The sequence below is a fragment of the Acanthaster planci genome, linkage group LG09, assembly GCF_054643075.1.
Source record: "Acanthaster planci isolate LZ-2023a linkage group LG09, COTS_SCS, whole genome shotgun sequence".
Lineage (NCBI taxonomy): Eukaryota > Metazoa > Echinodermata > Asteroidea > Valvatida > Acanthasteridae > Acanthaster > Acanthaster planci.
Window position 1 is genome coordinate 2,395,348 of NC_141785.1, and position 20,487 is coordinate 2,415,834.

Consider the following 20,487-nt stretch of genomic DNA (forward strand, 5'->3'; position numbering starts at 1 on the left):
TTGGGTGTATGTGTGCGTGCGGGTACGTATTATTACAGGCGCTACAAGCTGGACACAGCAGGATTGCAATGCACGGTACATGGTACATGTAGTGCTATGCTATGAGCAATTTGCAATACCAGCCGTACGAGTTACACACATACATGTACATGTACATGTACGTCGCGCACGTTATGGGTATGGTAGAGATGGTGCGGTTCGTACGCCTACATGATTAGGATTTTCTACCTCAGCTCGCCGTACATCTATTTACAAGTCTTTGCTCCATGGTCTGTGCGTTTGGAATTAGGCCTTTCTTCATATAATTTTCAATTCATCGGATCGCGAGCGTTTGGTCTTTTTATCCTGGAAACGTACTTGAATGTTCCAGCTTGTTTTTAGACCTACTTTACGTCTTCGGTGGATCGCGGGCTTAACCAAATGCTGTCGACACAGTTCGCATAAATTCACCAGTTCATCTCCAGCGAACATGACGATAGTGCGGCTATGTGCACATAAGGAGTAGTCGTATGCTGTTAGCTGCCATTATCTGGCTTCGGCCCTTTGCAAATTTATTAATTGTCAACATCTGAAAAGTCAGAGGATACCAAGAAATAAAGATGGCGGACCTTGAAGCTGTGCTTGCTGATGTGAGCTATTTAATGGCAATGGAGAAGAGTAAATCGACTCCAGCTGCCAGAGCTAGCAAAAAGATCGTTCTCCCTGACCCCAGGTGAGTAGAAATGGAAAATTACTCCAGATCAATGGGTTTACTAAATGCTGTGAATGAACATGTGTACAAAAATGTAATGCCCCAGTCTGTTGGGTCTTTCTACTTTCTAGTGGACAGAATTCTAGAGCTGTGATTGACCCTTGGCCCATCCTGCATCCATTGGCCAACAACTAACGTTACACATTAGGCCATCATGGAAAAACCCTATCGTTTGCTCATTGTCTGCCCCCAGAACTGTGGTGTCTGACGTCCGCCCTGCTCTCACATGGGAGCAGGGCCGACGTCAGACCCCTCAGTTCTGGAGGTACTCATTGTCAACATGTACTGTGCATGAGCCTTTATAAATTTACCCAAGCCTTCATCTGTACACTCATTACATGTGCACCGAAAATTGCAATGTTCAATTTCATGTTGTTTTTTTGGGGGGGTGTGTTACCATTTTGGTATTTGAATTGTCAACCGGGTCCTGGAAAGTCAGTGATGGGACGTCTGTTGAATTCACAAGGCAAAGAGTCTTAGGCCGTGTCTGAAAAACGGTCTTCCAGAGCTTCGGATAGCTACGGCTAGGTCTATTGTCTGCATGTCACCATGTCACCACGCATTTCTAATGGAGTGAAGACCTAGAACTAGCTCTAGAGTCTAGACAGCATGTTTGGATGCAGCCTGAGACGGCCTCAGAGGTGGGGAGATAAAATCAGCCATTTCAGTGGGACGAGATCAAAACAGCTAGCCATGGTGGATTGAATGAGGTTACTAATGATAATTGCCTAATAGATTACCATGAACCCAAACAGAAATAAGACTCACCGTATTGTCATCTATAGGATTAAGCATTTCGAATAAAAATGGACTTGGCTAAAAATAAACAAAATTAAAAATGCAACAGCAGTAATGAGTAAAGGTTGAAGTAAGTATCAAGTCAAATCTTATCTGGGAGACTTACAGCATAGGTGTCACGTCAAAACTTACTTTTGTTGCCAAAACATCCATCATCTTGGATGCCTTCATCATACACTCCAGTATAGGGCCTAAAAAGCCTTCCCTCTGCCACCCCGACCTACCATACCAGTGAGTGATTTCCCCTATATCGCATTGTATTTTGCAATGCATTTGGGCAATTCTGCAATCGTACGAGTATACGTAATATACATAATATAACTGGGATTGAAATGTTCTAATCCCTCCAGCACATATGAAACTGTGGCAATGTGATGTACGTAACATACAGGGCCAAGTGACAATTCATAACAGGTACAGTACCAGCACATGTAACATGCTCCTCTATAAGAAATCACATTTTATTACAAAGGAGACGGAATGAATCCTGCTCCTCTTCATGGAACTGTATTCTCATTAATGAGGAATTCTTACAGTATAGCAGTAACATTATACTCGTCTTTAATGTATGAAAATTATTTGACATCCCTTTTCGGTTAAATGCACAGTAAAGTTTTAATGAGCAGTTTATAAAACATTAGACATTGTTGATGCTTTCCTGGACAACTGAGGGCGCTGTTGCTGTGATGTCATCAACATGTGGGAAAGACATGTTTCAGTGCCTAGGTACATGTATTTCTATTCAAACTGTGAACCCAAAATTAATTAAATGAAAACGTTTCTGTGAAATATGTTGCATGCTTGCTTAAATACAGAAACAACTCACCCAGGAAAAAAAAATTGAGGCCAGCAAAATTTATAAATTCAACATTTTTTTGTGTACAAATGCAATATTGAGATTGTCCTGGTATGACATCACTGTTTTATCTGTGAATATAGAAGTACTCATTTGCATCTATAAAACTAGAAAGGCAGTGAAGTAACTTTCATACAGTGAAAACAAGTGGAAAAATAAGGTTAACAACCTTAGATGTAAATGTGCATTTTAGAGGTTTGTATGTGTATTAAAAAATGAGATGGCAGAGCTACACTGTACATACATGTACCCTTTAAGGTGGTAGTCAGTGAGTTTGGACATAATAGCTCTTCATAAAGGAATAGTTTTGAGTCCAAAAGTTGACTAACATACATGTACATTGTACCATTAAAACAGAAGTCTAGTACTAAAAAAGTCATTAACAGTATCAAAAACATATCCAGACTAACGCTTAGGAATGTGGGCCTCAGTGATGGGGCCACTGCAGTAACGGTGCTGGTGAATCACTCTATACAGTGTATACATGTACATATGTACGTGGTTGTAATTACTAGTGTGCAAATTTGCTGTGCAAGTGAAGCCTGCTCAGCGTATCCATGTTTGTGCAAAAATGTATAAAAATCTCGAAATTTTATGGGTATTTCATATCTGTGTGTATTCTAAAATGATGTGTCAACAAAGGTGATACACCAAAAACCTGAATGCCATGTCAGTAAATGAGTGTTTAGTTTTGCTTGATGTACATGTACCGGTAAACAATGCAAAACCAAACACTAATTTATTGATGCTGCAGATACTAATTAAATGACAGAAAAACAGGATGTATGTATGTTATTGGCAAATGTTGCCCTTGTGCGTTACATTTAGAGTATATACTTTGGAATGTGTTCTATCTTATTTTATTACATGCATGTTCCACAAATATACTGGTACACATGAATTCATGTGTAGGGAATAACGAGTTAGTGCTCTAGTAATTTAGTGTGGTTCATACCGGTACCTGTACTTGTCTTGCTAGCCAGTGGAAAAAAATAATGAAGTGAACCCAATCTGGTGCATGCATTATGAATTGAAGTGTGAGTGTTAGGGTTTATAAAAATTATAAGATTTAGACTGGGGGTTCTGACAAAGAAATAAAGAGGGCATGTTACTGACTTACACTGTAGAATGCAGATGAGTGAAAGATACATACTTGTACATGTACGTCTATGCTACTAACAAATAGCATCATATGGACTGAGTTTATCCATGTACATATATGTATACATTTAAAGGCCCCCCCAAAAAAGGACTCCGGTTTCTGTTCATGGGCTTAGTCCAAAAGTGGTACGGTGAGGTTTTTTTCCTCTTTTTTTCCCCAAGAAGTAATGTACATGCACATATACTTTGGAGTGCATGGCCTTGTTACTATGAGAAGTGTGAGTTAACAACTTTGAATTAATAACAAGACCATAAAATATGACAAGAGTCAATGGTTTTATTTATCGCACTCAAAAAGAGGCTTCCATTCTTGGCAAGATTGAGCTTGTGAAAATACATTAGCACAACCATGGAAAAATCATTATGTGAAAAACAAATGTTCAGCTCAAGTTTCCGGTTTTAAATGAAATTCTCATGAGGTGACTTTCTTTGTACATGTACTTTGTTTTCTGCTTTAGCTTAGAGGAAACAAGTTGCTCGTCAAATAGCCTATGAAAAAAAATAAACAAAAATAGTTCAGGTCCTCGGTCAAAATAAAAAGAAAATTCTCATGAGGTAAATGATATACTGTGCCCTTTTTTTGGTTTTAGCTTATAAGAAACAAGCTGCATTTAACATATTGGGGAAAAAATTCAGCTCAGACAATAACATCTCCTCTCACTCAAATCTGCCTTTGTTCTTGGCAAGTGGTGATCAGTGATGCATGAGTAGTTACATGCATATGTATGGTTGTCATAATGTGATGCATGTGTATGTACCGCCACTGCCTCACCAACACTGAAATAGACTGGCCCCTCACGGTTTGTTGCTCAAAAGCGTTTTCAATTTGTGCACTTATGCTGGACGCAAGACCACTTCATTTGTCTGGTTCACAGACGTACGTGAGCCTGGGTCCGAATCAGTTGGCTACTGCCGGAAATTACACCGAGTATTTGGCAGCATCCATGGCTAGTTCCGAGAGAATCATGCATGATATCAAGCCGCAGCCAACTGATTGGTATAAGGCCTTTGTGTAAAGATACACAAATGACATCATTTGATCAGAGTGCCCGACTGAAATGTATGGAGGCCTAGAGGGATTCCTTCACTGTACATATTACTCCACCCCACCCATCAAAAACACGTTAAAATTACATGTACGTGGTACCGGTAGCAGAATTCCTGCCGATCAAGGAAGTTTGATGGCTTTTGGAAATCGTTTATGCAAAATAAAAAAAATTCTTTATTTTGCCGACGCGCAGGTCTACGGCGACGCGTGCAGTGACCGGAGACTTTTTTTTTGCCTTAACGTATGAATCACTTTCATCACAAGCTTTAAAGGTCAGAGTCTCGTAAGGTACACATGTACACGTACAGTACATGAATGCTTGAGGGTTTGCACATATAGTGTGCACGTTGTACATGTACAATGTACATGTGTGCCATGTACATGTACATGTAACTCCACCTTAACATTTATCAGTCCATTTACTTATGTATGTAAAACAAAATGTGTACAGTGCTGTCCATTTTTGCAACGTACAGGTGTCATGTAAAGCACATGAGAGACAGTAGGGTGATTTGGAACTCTTCCCTGACTAGTTGATGTCCTCTTGATACTCCAGCTGTCTGCACAGGAGCAAATTGTAGACTTCATCACTTCCATTGTACCACTACCTCTATAAACCTCCCAATGATTTCATTAATGCAACTGGACCTACATGAACATGTAGCTTACAACTTGCCCCGTGTCTTAATATACAGTACCGATGATGGTGCGTTGTACACTGTGCACAGATAATTATACCTACAGAACAAATGACCAACGTTTAAACAACACAGCATGGCTACATTTCTTCCTATTGATTTGGCTTCGAATTTTTCCTGGAAATATTGGTATGTTTCCCAGCCTTTGCACTAGCTCTGACCCCATATGTAAGAGTATTGAAGTGTTGATTTCCTCTATTGGAAAGTGACTTTACAGAAAGCACTTTGTGTGCTGTGCTAGTGATTCAGTGTTTGGATTAAAATCCAAATTTATGAATAACTGAAGAAGAATCCACTGAATGAATTCAAATTTCAAGCCGAATATCTGAAATCACAAAGAAAAACAAATTTGGACCAGTCATTTTTAGCAACAGAATTCTTAAATAACCGTAAAAAACAAATTCCAAGGAAGTTACTTTGCTTCAACAAAAGGTGGGATATGATTGGATCATACAGTCATGCTTAAACAAAATGATAATGGATGTGTTTGAATAACTGGATACAGAAAATTCTGCCAGCATGTTTGCAGAAAACTTGATCAAATTGAATTGGAACAAAATTGTTTTGTTGTTTTTTTACGAAAAAGATTCAACCAGATGCACCAATCTGTGTTTGCATCCACTCAAAGATGAATAAACTTGGTATCTAGTCATTCTTTCCCACACAGATGGCACCCATTGGTTCATTTATTACATGTACCATGTACATGGTGTGAATTTTCCATTAGTCTGCATTGTAATGGATCATCTGCAATTTTATTGGATATACATGTACATTATATTTATATTATAACATTATATTATAGCAACTAAGAGATCTGGGGGAATTCCACTAGGTGAAGAAATAATGTGACTCTGATCCAAGGAAGGGCAACCACACCAAAGTTGCACGTGTTTTGGTTGTTGATTGGACTGGGCTAACAGCCACACAAGCTTTTCAATTCAAACATGAGTCAAATGACATCAAATAAGCATTCAATTAAAGGTGTTTTTCATTGCCACTTAATGTACTTACAGCAGGAGAGGGGGGCCAGGTTTGCCACTGGCTCCCTCCCTCCCCTTTTTGACTTGGGGGTAATTAGCCTTGTCTGTCCAAGGTAGTCTCTGCATTATTGTCGAAGGGCAAACCATGGTGAACGAGGCACTGTGTACTGTCCTACAAGTACTACAGCAAACCAAAGTTGTACAAACAGAACCAATGTACCGGTACATACATGTACTGTTATGCGTGCATGTATACTTACATACATACGTGTGCATGTCACACGTGGCTGTCCAGTTAAAAGACCGCCTTGGTGGGTCTGTAACTTCCGGGTTTAATGGCTGTCTTTATTTTTCCGTCCATTTTTTGACAATTTTGGGGTCCTCAGGATATTCGGGTATGTGAGTATGAAACTTAACAACTTGTGTGTACATGTATTAGGGAAGGGTGTAATCATGTTCGTGTACATGTATGTCACCTCTACATGTTAAGCGGAGTGGAGTTAGGCCGCCACCATGAATTTTTGTCATTATTATTATTTTTTTTTACTGTTTTCTGAAAAGAAGTATTTCTGTGGCAAAGAAAATAAGGGAAACTGGTCTATGCGAGCAATGTTGAAGGAATAATCAGTGGATGTTATCTTTTTTTCTAAAATGGGGGTTTCTTGGTTATTCCAAAAAGATTGCTGCTGTGAATTACATGTACACATAGAGTTTTATAAAAAGGAGGGGATGAGATTTGTCATCAGCATCAACAGAGCCACTCCCCATTTTTGTCACTGTAAGATTTTATACAGCTTTATGGATGAGGGTCTGTTCGCTGATGTATTTAAATAGGGTTCAAAATGGTTTTTGTGACCAGCATGATATTGTGTTTTAACTGTGCATGTATGTCATTCAAATTTTGGGGGCAATTTGAACTGAATCATGACAACATTTGGCAAAGAATCTGTATACAGCCCTCAATAAAGCAGGACAACCATGATTGTACATGTAGTGATCCCTCACAGATGGAGCAATAACAGTCTATTTATTAAATATGACCAATGTGTTCCTCTGACCAATGGAATGTGGTTTTCTCTCTTGGTTGTACCAGTATGATCATGACTGAAATGAGTTTGGCATAAAACCATCAGTTATGGACATGGCGGACCAGTCTTGTACTCGGGTGCTTGCATGCACATTTACTGCACTGTGTGTAAAATACTCAGGCACACAACACAAGGCATGCAAATACATGTAGACACGCATATTATGATAGTAACACGGGCGCTGTTGTAGGATTTTTCTATGGCGGGTCAACTGTAGGACAGCCCAATGCCTGGAACAATGCTTGGGGTAATGGCCCACACTTTGGCTGGTTTTTTAATGACTGATGCCTGATGGTGTCACAAATGGCCCTCTCCCACTTTGAAAATCATTCTGCCACTGCTGTTGCCACTTGATGACATCATTGGCGTCGTACGGAATGTACACACACATGTAAAGGTGTGGCTGCTGGATGATTAGCAGCTTGATGTTTATAAAATCAGAATACATTTAGCAGAATTGAATGTAATGAATACAGTACATTGCATGTTCGCAGATGATCACAAGTGAATTTTTACCTCACGCTTTATTATACATTGCAAAATATTTGTGTCTGTACATGTATGCACGTGATACTTGTACATGTACATGTTATTGCACTGTTACATGAAATGGTACATGTAGTAATCTGTAACAAGTAAATGAACCCTGCAACCATAGAGCTATATGTACTTGTAGGTCTTCACTCGTATACATTCTGTGCTGAACATCCAAAGCTTGTTTCTGAGTAGTTGGGAATTACGGTAATTGTTGGTTGAGTTTAATTGATGGGTTTGCTGCAGCACTATTGTTGATGGCACAGATTTATGTACATGTACAGGTAAGTGTCGTATCATTAGCTTAGTCAGTCCTTTCCATAAAGGCTTGATTTTGTGTAAGGAAAAGAGGAAAGAAATTTTTAAAGGTTTGGGAATCGTATAAAAATTGGGCAAATGTTGTAATGAAAAGGCCCGTGTAGTATGCACCATGGCATCGCGTGCCCGTGTGACGCACGGGTTTGTCGCTACATGTATGTGAACTGTGGGCGAGCTTCATTTAGTGACTTTGAGTAACTGAATATTCACGTTTAAAAATTCATCTATTCAGATTTTGAAATATTTGGTTTCTCTCAACACTAGGGACTTGTTTATTAGTGCAAAGTCATGGAAGTATAATCTTTGAATTGAAAGAAATAGAAAATTTGTGAACATTTTAGGGGTGTGCATTTACAGGTATTTTTGGAACTGGGTACCCATTTTTTGTCAACATCAGGTACCTGGGTACCCATTTTTTGTCAACATCAGGAACCTGGGTACCCATAGAAGAGAAGACTTAATAACAAATTGCATTGAGCGCAACCCTAGTGGACCATGTGCCCAAAACGGGGCTCTTTTTTGTACGTACTTGTAGGAAGCAAGCAGCGCATTGTTCTAAATGTCAGGATAAATCTCTCCTACTTTTTTATCAAACGGAATTGTTACCTTCAACTTGGAAAATCTTCTTTTTATTAGTACCGGTATAAGAAACAGAATAACAAAAATTTTGACGACGAACATCAGAACAGACGACAGAGCTGCAAGCCACCTACATGTACGGTACACACCAGCTGCCGCACAAAGAAATGTCAGACTGGATGCTGCACGACCATGTACACGCAGAATGCATGTGCACAAATGGTGAACTCTGGTCGTGTCATTTGTGGACCAGATCAGTGCTACGTACATCACGCGTAAAAAGGCTTTTATAAACAAAAATACCTCCATAACTTGGACAATGCCAACACCACTATATCCACTTACTTGTATTTTGAAGTTTCTGCTACAAAAACTGCCACCAAAATGCTTCAAACAGCATTGAAATTATTGTAAGTCTGGGGTTAAGAGTCATCACTGCCACGTGCATTTCTTTTCTCACTGGTAGTGTATGCATGCTGCATAAACCAACATTACCTGAAATTGCAACAAATCCTGGCTCTCAAGCTACTGAAGCTAATCTGATTGCTACCACTGGCCCAGTTGTAGTCCCCTTTAAGGCAGTCCAATCGCTGACACTGCAGCAGCCATGTGACTGCACAAGGAAAGGTCATGTAACCACACATAGGGAAACTCAAGTGAAAAAAAAACAGGACTTTGTGCAATGCTTCACGTTATAAACAAGACTAAGTGATACGAAGGTTTTGCCAAAGGTACTACGAGAAAGTGGTTTATTTTAAAAAAGAAATTTTTAGGATAATTCCATTCCCCTGAGGTTTGAGTTGTCGAGATGTTACTGTGTAAAGTACTTCAACAAGTGACGTTTAACTGGCCGACTATATTATGACCTGTCAACATTTCCCTTTTTTGGAAAGAAACACTTAGAATTGAAATGTTTTACGTGTACACAAAACACCCTTCCCACTTTTTTGTTCAATTCGTCATCCCTAGTTCTGCTGAATCACTGAGGAATTTTATAATGCTTTAATTTAAATGTAATTTTGAAACTAAAAGTAAGAATGTCTACGGCATACTCCTTGTTATCAAAAACTAAACTGGTTCTCTGACTCTTTGGGTTTATAGAACACATTCCGTGCTTTGGTTACCATTGAATAATAAGAGGCTGATCAATTGCACAATTTGTGCATGATCGCTACTTACCGCATGTGTGGAGTCTCAGTACCGCTGTTATAATGCAGTCTGCTCTCGCTTCGTCGTCAATCCCGACATGAAGTAATTTTCATTCATATTGTTATATTTAACAAAAACATTCTTACATGTAGCTCAAATAATAAGCATTACCACTGAAGCACACTATTTGCTAAGGCCAACAGGGTTTGTAAGCTGCAACCATGCAATACAGTCATGCAAGTGTCAGTCATTGAGTACTGTATGTCCAATTTACATTGTGGTGTTTGTCCGTCCGTACATGTACCGGTATATTGCTGCTGGGCTTGATACAAGCACCAGGCTTTATGTACATGTACATGTGCGGTAGTCTAGTTCCTACAATGTTCCGCACGTACATGTAGTTCACTTGCAAATCATATATGCATTTATTAGAAGTATAGTGTATACGAGCATTTTTTTCCTTGTTACGTTTTCTATTTTCTGTAAACTTTTAACACATGAGCAAAGATGACTGAGAAGAAAGGTCACATCACAGGTATTCTATGGAACAGAATGCGATACGTAGAAAAAGAAATTAGATTTACATTGTACATGTACATACATGTGTTAATGTTTCGTGTCTGAGAAAAATCGAAGGACAAATTTAACTTTCTAAGACATGGTAATTGTAAAATATTTTTTGTTGTAGATACATTGTTTGTCCCAGAGAGGCTTTGAAATGCATTTCAGAGGATATAGACTTCAAATTTTTCTCAGATCCCTTTAAGCGGCCCTACACGGCATGCTGAACAGGCTTCACACTTTTCAGGTTTCCCCCTGAGCTCTAATCACATCTGGGATACATGTACACGACATACTGTATGTACAGTACACTATGTGATCTGTGGTTCATATGTTTATACATGTACTGGTACATGTAACATGCAGGGCTTGCCCTTTATTTTTTCTGACAGTTGCCCACCAGGCTAGTAAATTGTGATTTTTACTAGCCCGCAGAGATTTTTACTAGCCCATGAAACTTGTGAAAAAAATAACAATTAAAGCAGGTTTTTGACTTAAGAAGGTTGGTCCACCAAGACGTTTCTATCAACCGCTATCACGTGGGGTGATAGCGGTTCGTGGGTAGACTGGTTCCCGTTCCTTACTCACTCACCCGGCATGATTGTCCAATGAGGGGCTTGCGATCAGTGGTACAACGAAGTCACTTATGAACCGGATTGCACCAGTCTATGGACGCAGTATCGGTTTTTGGTATCTGGTTCCCAGTACGAATTGTATGTTAATTATATTGGTCATTTATAGAGGTCACTGACTACTGGAGAAACTATCGTTGATGCGTTGATGATATTATTATTATTATTATTACTAGGTACAATGTACACGTAGTCCTAGCACACAATATGGGATTCCAGGTGTGAGTCAGAAGTGATGTTGGGGTTTATTTGATTCCAATGAAATAAAGTTACATTCATGACAGACAAAAGGTAAAGCTTTGAAATCAAGACTTTGTTTTGTTTTCTTTAATCACATCAGAAAAACAAGGAACGTGTACATATTTAACTCGCCCGCCGGACGACTGAAGGAAGTGTTTTGACTTGCCCGTGACTGTTTTCACTCGCATTTGGCGAGCGGGCGAACGCTAAGGGGAACCCTGATGTACATGTACATGTATGTGCATGTACAGTGTACATAACCTGGACATAAACATGTACCGGTACATTGTACATGTTCCCTCTTGTTCTCTTGCACGCATGTGTTTACTGTATATGTGTAGGTGTACATGCATAATATACCGGTACATACTTGAGTTGCTGTACAAAACACATATTAAACTTGACTGAAGTCGGGATCTCTGTGATGTCTTCATTTACCGGTATGTTTTGGATACATATCGAGACCATGCGCCTTTACTTGCTTCCTGCCCTCTTGTGTGCACTTAGTACTGAATTTTGCAGAAGACTTCCGGAAAATTGGTTGATCTTACGACTCGTGGCACATCTGAAAAATCTCCTGAATTGTCATTTTTTGTTTGCATTTTACATTTTTGTTAACTTGTATTTTTGTTAAATGTCTTAGTCATAATAAGAGTTTTAATAAAATTTAGCATAGAAATAATTTGTCGTTGATGTCTTCACTTTCCTTATACTAAAAATTATGTGCATAAAATATACTTGTACAATGTACATGCATGTATGTAAATGTACATGTACAGTCACGGATGTTGTGTTTACCACACACACACACACATGGGTACCACGCTTGAATGTTTACCAGTGATCAGTCTGTCACCAATGAATTGTTGCCACCCTTACTGCAGACATCATACTTCTCAGATGGATACCACACGGTTGTCACACATGCCGCAGAACGACATTGTCAATATTGCGGACGTACTGGTATGTATGTTATGAAAAAATCACGACAACAGACCCAATGAAAGTGAAAAAGTATCTTCAGGATTACAGGAAGGAGTATAACATACGGCATATGTAGAATGGTCATGTGCATGGAAATCAAGTACTATAAATGTTATGTATTATGTCTTGTATGAAGTAGTAATATACAGTATCAGTGACTAGTGGTGGTGTTTGCAAGAGGTTTTGCAACACATTGGGTCCAAGAAACATCTGCCATCCATCTGAGAAACCAATGCCATTTGTGACGATCTGCCACAAATGGCATTGGTGAATACTTCAGATCAATGGATGATGATGAAAGTGTCAGAGCAGAGACATACATGTACTTCACTGACTTTTAAGTGGAGCATAACTTACGAATAGCATCTGCATCATATTATGTTAACTATAAAAACAGTAAAAATTTTATAAAAAATGTACTAGGAAGTTTCAGTAGTCAATTTTTAAAGTGGCTTAACGTGTGGTTTGACCATGAAAAGAAACTGCCCCACAAGTGAAAAAGAATCCTTGGAGGAACTAGTTAGTTTTAACTTACAATCTTGACAGCTATTGGTGCATTAACATTGCATACATGTACATATAGTAAGAGGAATGTGGCCAAGGAATGCCTCAGATGGCACCATAGAACATCTTGACAGCAAAATTCTCTAAAACTCCACGCCATATTGCTTTGTGCTTTTCATGCACAATCATCCCCTTCGTCCCAAAAATATCTCCCTGATTGGTCACTTCCAAAGCTGGCAGCTTTGTGTACATGCCTATGAATTCTTGTGACAGGAACAATCAGTACATTCACTCTGGCATTCTCATGTTTTCTTTCTACACAAATTGTGATCTGTTGTGGTGAAGATGATTGAGTGCACTGTAACTACCAGGAACCTTCTCTCCTTTGTTTGATTTCCTCAAAATATTTGCATAGCAAAAACTGCAGTGCTATGCAGCATTTTGTTTGCATAACAATTGCCTGATGGTGTGTAGCATTTTTTTTCACCGTGTAACTGCATGAAATCACTGAATATCCTTATAAAAGAAAACAAAACAAAGAAAGTTTTCAACAATGGTCTTTCAAATAATTGTTTGCGCAATTGGGTTCTCATCTTAGGGATGAAAAATTTTTAAAGTAGGTTTGAAGTACCTGAAAATACCTGCACACAGGATCTGCCTAAAACGCCTGTTCATGATGAACATCAACGGCTAAAAACACCCGAGTATCTTTCCCCTTTTTTCTAATGAACTACATGTACATGTAAATTGCACTGTTGAAAGAATCTGGCCTTTACTTTGCTTTCAAAAGTGTGAACACTTGTGTTGGCTTTCTTGTGTGGCTGGGTATGGTTCACAAGCAGAAGGATATGTTCATGTACCCTAATGTAGTGCGCTCTGATTTTTTGCCTCTAGTGCCTTGCCAGAGCAATATGTTTGACTTGAATTTCATTATAAGTGAAATTAGAAACCTCCAACATTCCGATTCAAAAATCTCAATTTTTCCAAAATCTTGACCTGCGACAAACTCCCAATGAAATTTTTATTTTAGCTTGATTTTTCGATGTTTTCTGAAGTCCAAATGAACTGTATTACCCCAACTGCCCAAGCACTGTTAGTGGTATCCTTCCCTAATCACACAACTCCCAACACCTTGAAATCAAACTCCAACCTTACATTACCCAATACCAAAGACTCCAACAGGTCTCTTGCTGCAAGAGTGCCCAATCACACAAACTCCAACAGGTCTCTTGCTGTAAGAATGCCCAATCACACAAACTCCAACAGGTCTCTTGCTGCAAGAGTGCCCAATCACACAAACTCCAACAGGTCTCTTGCTGCAAGAGTGCCCAATCACACAAACTCCAACAGGTCTTTACCTCTGTGATTTTGTTTGATCATTGGGTACAGCAGGCCTACTGCACAATACAGAGAGTATGAACAGGCAGTACCTAGGCAGTACCCAGTCTGTGGTTTCGTAAGTATAATAACATAATATTACGCATAACATACCGTTTCAATGGGAAACCTTTCTATCATTACATAAACTTTAAAACTACAGTACTCATTTAAAATTCCTGATTGTAAAAAGTGATTGTAAAAAGTGAGAGGGCCACAGTGCCCATTCAGTCAAAATTCAGTAGGGTACAGGTAAGTGCCGGCCGACATCACCTATTTAGTAAAAATCACCATATAGCAAGTTCCTAGTACCTGATTCCACAAATTCAAACACCTTACTGGTGTTGAAGTTTGACTGATTAGGGATTGTAAGGACTAGAATTACTTCCAAAAATAAGAACATAATCTTCTTACAAACTTAGCCTTAGTAAAAAACAAAACATCAATCACTTGTTTTTTTCTAGCCAGTGTAAGTTGAACTTGTTTTTCACTCTTCTGTTAATGAATTTTACATCTGTATCACTTTCAACTTCCATTTGACACATTCAGAAGTTAAACTTAATGCAATGTCTAACTGTGAAACATGACCGTGTGTTCTCATCATGTACACGTACAGTACATGCTGCATGCACACCGTGCCTCCGCAGCCCATGCTGCTCCACTCATGCAAAAAGCCTGAGCATTACTGGTTCCCAACTTTAGCTATCTCAAGTGAACATGAGTTGTGTGGGAACCAATGAAGTCAACTCATTGCAGGCTAGATTTCTGTATATGTGTAAATTTCAAAGGATAATATGCCTGCTGTATGTGTTAATCGAATCGTTGTTTCAAGCATATAACAGCATGAAGCCCTTTGCATTTCGCATTACACACTGTGCGATTTATTTTAGAAGGTACATAGCATTTGGTCGATATTGCATCACAAAATGCGATGCAATACAGCGGAAATCAAACACTCCTTCCCTCAGAAAAAACTCCATCAAAGTCATTTACAGTACATGTACCTGTACATAGCACATCCTGTTTCATTGGATTCAAGCCATCCAGGTGACCCGAGCAAGCTTGGGAGTTTAGAACTAAGCAGGACATTGTAGGGTTAGTCCCATCCGCTATTACGTTTTTTTTCAAAAAGCTCTCGGAAAGCACTGAGCTCTCATACGGTACCGGTACATACATACGTGTAATGTAAGTTATGGTACATACCAGTTCATGTACATGTATACCATGCATGTACATGTATTTTGGTGAATGGGTCCCTTATTTGTAGGCCTGTGCCGGGTACCCGCCCGTCGATTTCAAAACCCGGTTCCATTTTTCCAGGCCGGGTACCCGTAAAAAAGTAAATAAATTAGGAACAAACATTCATGTATAAAATGTCTGTGAAATTTCTTACTGAAGGACAGACTTCATGGAAAACCACCGTGCCGATGAAAACCCGGTCCTGCGGTCATACATGAAACTTGAATTCGGAGATCGACAGCTAATTTTGTTACCCACTCCGCCCATTGTACCGCAAGTCGTTTTCCTAGTTCCGGAATTTCCTAGTTCACAAGAGTGAAAAACCACTAAAATTCACCGGCGATAGGTCACTCGCAACGTGTGATTTTAAATATTTCTTTAAATTGAATAGTCATATAAACCTTTGCATCTAATGTCCACTTAATTAAAATGACTTTTTTAGAGTTTCTGTTTTTGTTAATTTAGCGAAAACTGCAAGCTTTTCCCCCACTCTCGGATCGCGCGGCGTTACCACGCAAAGTCGTTGCGAACTCAACTACACGGGCGCAGCAGAAATGTATGTGACGTAATGGGTTCGTCAACTGTGCGGCGCGGGGAGGATAACGTTGATAGCTCACTGTACAGTTTAAAAGTCGAGTCAAACCGTACGCAATTTCTACCTTTTTAATTCATTAGAATTCTTATTTTTCATCTAATTTTCTCAAAATTAAAAGATTCTCTATTAGAAAAGCAACTTTTTACAATGGTTTTGGCTGAAAATGGATTTTTCGTGTGGTTACTTTTTATTTGTGAAGACGTTTTTGTCTCGATCCTAAACCGATCCAGAACTAGGAAAGGTGTCATCATCACGTTCGTTGATCGATCCTGTGAATCCAAATATAAAAGCTTAGATTTTGAAAAAAAAATTGAAGTATATCCAAACACAAAGTTGACTTCTGACCATATTTCACTCGAATTTGAGGATTTTTTAGCTGCAGTCTTACTGAATAATTTTCGCGATCCGGAACTAGGAAAATGACTGTACCAAACCTATATGAACAAGAGACCGAAGGAGTTTTGCCTTATGAGGGGGGAGCGCTGTTGATGTACACTTGCATGACTGTATTTGTAACTATCAAACCCTGTCGGCCTAAATGACTTTTGTGCAGAATAAGTAGTGCTTACTGTTTGAATGAAGAGTATCTTTATCAAATAAAACAATATGAATGAAAATTACTTTATGTCGGGATTGACGACGAAGCGAGAGCGGATTGTGTAATATTCCTGCGGTACTTGGACTCCACACGGCGTGCGGTAAGTAGCGATCACGCACAGATTGTGCGGTTGATCGGCCTCTTTTTATAATCAAAGCACTAAATGTGCGCTAAAAACCCAAAGAGTCAGAGAACCAGTTTAGTTAAGTTTTATACCAAGAAATATTCCGTTTCAAAATTATTTTAAATTAAAGCAACTTGAATTTCCTCAGTAATTCACCGGAACTGTGGATGAGGAATTGACCAAAAAAGCAGGAATGATTTTTTCTGTATGTACGAAAGCATTTCAAATCCAAGTATTTTTTCATTCGAAAAAAAAGGAAATGTTGACAGGTGCAAGTCATAATACAGTCGGCCAATCAAATTTTCCTTGTCGAAGTACGTATGCATTAAAATCTCGACAATTTGAACCTCAGGGGAATGGAGTTATCCTGAAAAAGTATTTATAAAACTAAACCACTTCATCGTGGTACGTACCTTCGTGTGGAAAAACTTTCGTATCGCTTAGTCATTTAACAACGTGGAGCGCTGCTATTTTTTTCACTTGGGCTTCCTTATGTGTGGTCACATGACCTTTCTTTTTACGGTCACATGGCTGCTGCAGTGTCAGCGATTGGACTGCCTGAAGGGGACTACAATTGGGCCCGCGTTGCAATCAGGTTAGTTTCAGCGTCTTGAAAGCCAGGATTACACAGTTGCAGCTACGTTGATTTATGCAACGTGCTGGTCCTCGTCAGAAAAGAAATGAACTTGCGATGACTCCTGACCCTATATAGACTTCCGATTCTTTCAACGCCGTTTGAAGCATTTTGGTGGCGGTTTTTTGAATCAGAAACTTCAAAATAAGTGGATGTAATGGTGTGGGCATTGTTCGAGTTACGGTGGTATTTTTGTACATAAAACTTTGAGCCTTTTTACCCGTGACGTACAGAGCACTGATCTGGTCCGCACGTGACACGACCAGCGCTCACCATTCGTGCACGCCACATGCGTTCCGCGTGTCCGTGGTCATGCAGCATCCAGGACATTTCCTTTGAGCGTTTGCAGGTGCGTATATCATGTACGTGGTTTGCAGCTCTGTTCTTTTTTCTGACGTTTCCCGTGAAGATTTGTTTTTCTGTTTCATACATCCACACAAAATTTGAAAACTGAAGATAACAATTCCGTGTGATAAAAAGGTAGGAGAGATTAACTCAAACGTTTAGAACAATGTTCTGCTTGCTTCCTAGGTACCAAAAAGAACCGTGTTTCGGGCATGTGATCCACCGGGTTGCGCGCAATGCCTTTATCAGGCGATCTCTTTTCCGGGTACCCGATGTTAACAAAAAACGGGTACCCGGTTCTAAAAATACCCGCAAATGCACACCCCTACTTATTTGTCCATGCTAAGACTCATGCTGTATATTTACTTGTACTACAGGTATATTCAAAGTCAGAAGTTCCTGTTGAAGAATAGAAAGGAACTGGCACATGCTTTTTTGTCCTTGTTTGGCTCCTCCAAGCTCCAGCCTACACTAATCCTTGCCATTTACATTGTACAGTGTACATGTACCACTTTAAGCAACAGCCTACCGGTACAACCTTGAGGATTCCTTGAGGTTGTGGATGCTGTGCAACTGTCAACTACATGTAGAAGTGTTAGTCTCTTGTACTTGACTGGACAGGTCTTTTAGTGGCCTTGTGCACAGTAGTGGTACATGTACATGTGGTACGTAATACAAATTGTACAAGTATGCATATACATGTATGTACATGTGTGTGTACTTACAGTGACAATAGCAGTAGTATTGATCTTTGGTTACCCATGCTGTTATTGTGTAGGATACTAGTGAGTGTACAAAATACATATAGAAGTATCGCATACCTCTAATTACGGTTTGTTTCAACGTGACCATTATACAGACATTTTTTCAGCAGGGCAAAAGTTATGGTTTAAAAGTGTGGATAATGCCCGAGTAACAAGTACCAGTAGTGTACAGTGCATATGTATATGGGCAAATCTCCGCCGACTGAACGAAATTTGGGTGATGTATGTAAACCCTCCTTTCACTGTAACAGTCACAGGCAGTCGGAAATTCCTTCCACTTGATTTGCTACAGTATCTGGACACATGGGGTCCTTTGACTAATTTGACTAACATGACTGATGGGACAGATTTGTCGAGAATGCATCTTTACTCAAGAGGGTTGATAATAATAATAGTAATCAAAACTTGTATACATGTAGCAACTTAAAAACCACAAAGTGCTGAACATGAAATATTTAATATTAATATTAAATGAACTTGATTCAATTAAGTTTTAAAACCTACAGTAAAGTTTTCTAACGGTATGGCTTTCGTCCACACCAAGAATTTATACATGCATACATGTCAGTACGTACACATTACTGTATGGAGAATCCCCTAGTCCTCGTTCCTTAAGTCAAGCTGTAACACAGAAAGCAGAAAAAGATTATTTCAAGGAACACGATGAATGCATACATGTGTTTGGGTACTGTACATAATGTACATGTACATTTGTACATCTACACTGCATAAAGTAGCATAAAAAACACTAAATGACACTTGGATATGTACATGTACATTCTACATATGTATCAATGTATGTACATGTAACTTCCTCTCTTCTTTACTAATGTGTACCATTTTTCATTGACAGCATACGAAGTGTCATGTACAAATATCTGGAGGAAAGAAATGAAATAACCTTTGAGAAGATTTTCAAGCAAAAACTTGGTAAGTTTTTTATGCAGATTTAAGAACAATTCTCTAGGCCTCCAAGCCTTTTTGTAATTATGTGTACATGTATAGCCCACCAGGCACAGTACCCTTTTTTCCTGACCACAGGTATTTTCACCACTGGACATTTTTAGCAAAACTCACTTTGGCTGGCATTTTTCAATTTCACTATTTGAGCCGTTACGGTGGAGTTTGGGTGTCAAATCTTAAACTTAAAAGTGCAGGATTAAAAAAGTTACAATTAATAATAATACATACATGTGCAATCAATTTTGTGTTTGTTGCAAATATGACAAATGATAGTTTCAAACAGTTAAATAATTTTTTACGAGCCTGCTAGGCAACTTGAAGACCAACAGTATTTTTCACTAGAATTTGTATGCCGGTCAGCCCTGTTTTACTGTTTGCAGGATAGGCCATTTTTGGGGGGTAAAAAGTTAATTTATGTATTTTTATTTATTTATAAAATAAGATTTTGAATTTTTTTTTAATGGGAGACAAGTTGAAAGCAAGCAAATAGCTGTAAATGTGTTTGAATTTTCCTGTATTTATTTCTCTTATCACATATTAAACAACTTGGGATTTAAATTAAGAAATTCAATCAAATAATGTGATTAAAATTCATATCTGAATTAATAACCAACTTCAGTACTGTCTGTACATGTACCTAGGTGTAATACCGGTACATGCAGTATAGCATCTACACACCTACATGTACAGTACTTGTATTAGGGTACATGTAGAAAGTTCCTTCAGAGATACAGGTGCCAAGGGTTAAAGTACATGTATAGGTATCAAGTACTGATCTACAGCTAGAGTTCACAGAAATTATGAACAAGAAACTCAAACCAGTGGGTGGGAAAATGCCGTCAACCACATGTACCGGTACATGTATATGTATGGACTTATTGTAATTCACGTGCTTATATGTACATGTACTTGCAAGCTCCTGAACAACACTGAACACACATTGCTATGAATATATCGGTACATG

At 38.9% G+C, this 20,487-nt stretch overlaps 1 protein-coding gene across 1 annotated transcript in view; it reads left to right on the top strand.

The window, feature by feature from the left end:
• Positions 1-20,487, top strand: part of LOC110987558 (G protein-coupled receptor kinase 3-like) — a 48,764-nt gene continuing 28,277 nt past the window's right edge. Inside the window, exons 1-2 of the mRNA XM_087141140.1 lie at positions 1-712; positions 19,414-19,490. Of these exons, the coding sequence (XP_086997266.1) occupies positions 600-712; positions 19,414-19,490 (190 nt within the window). The 5' untranslated portion in view covers positions 1-599. The remainder of the gene's footprint in view (positions 713-19,413; positions 19,491-20,487) is intronic.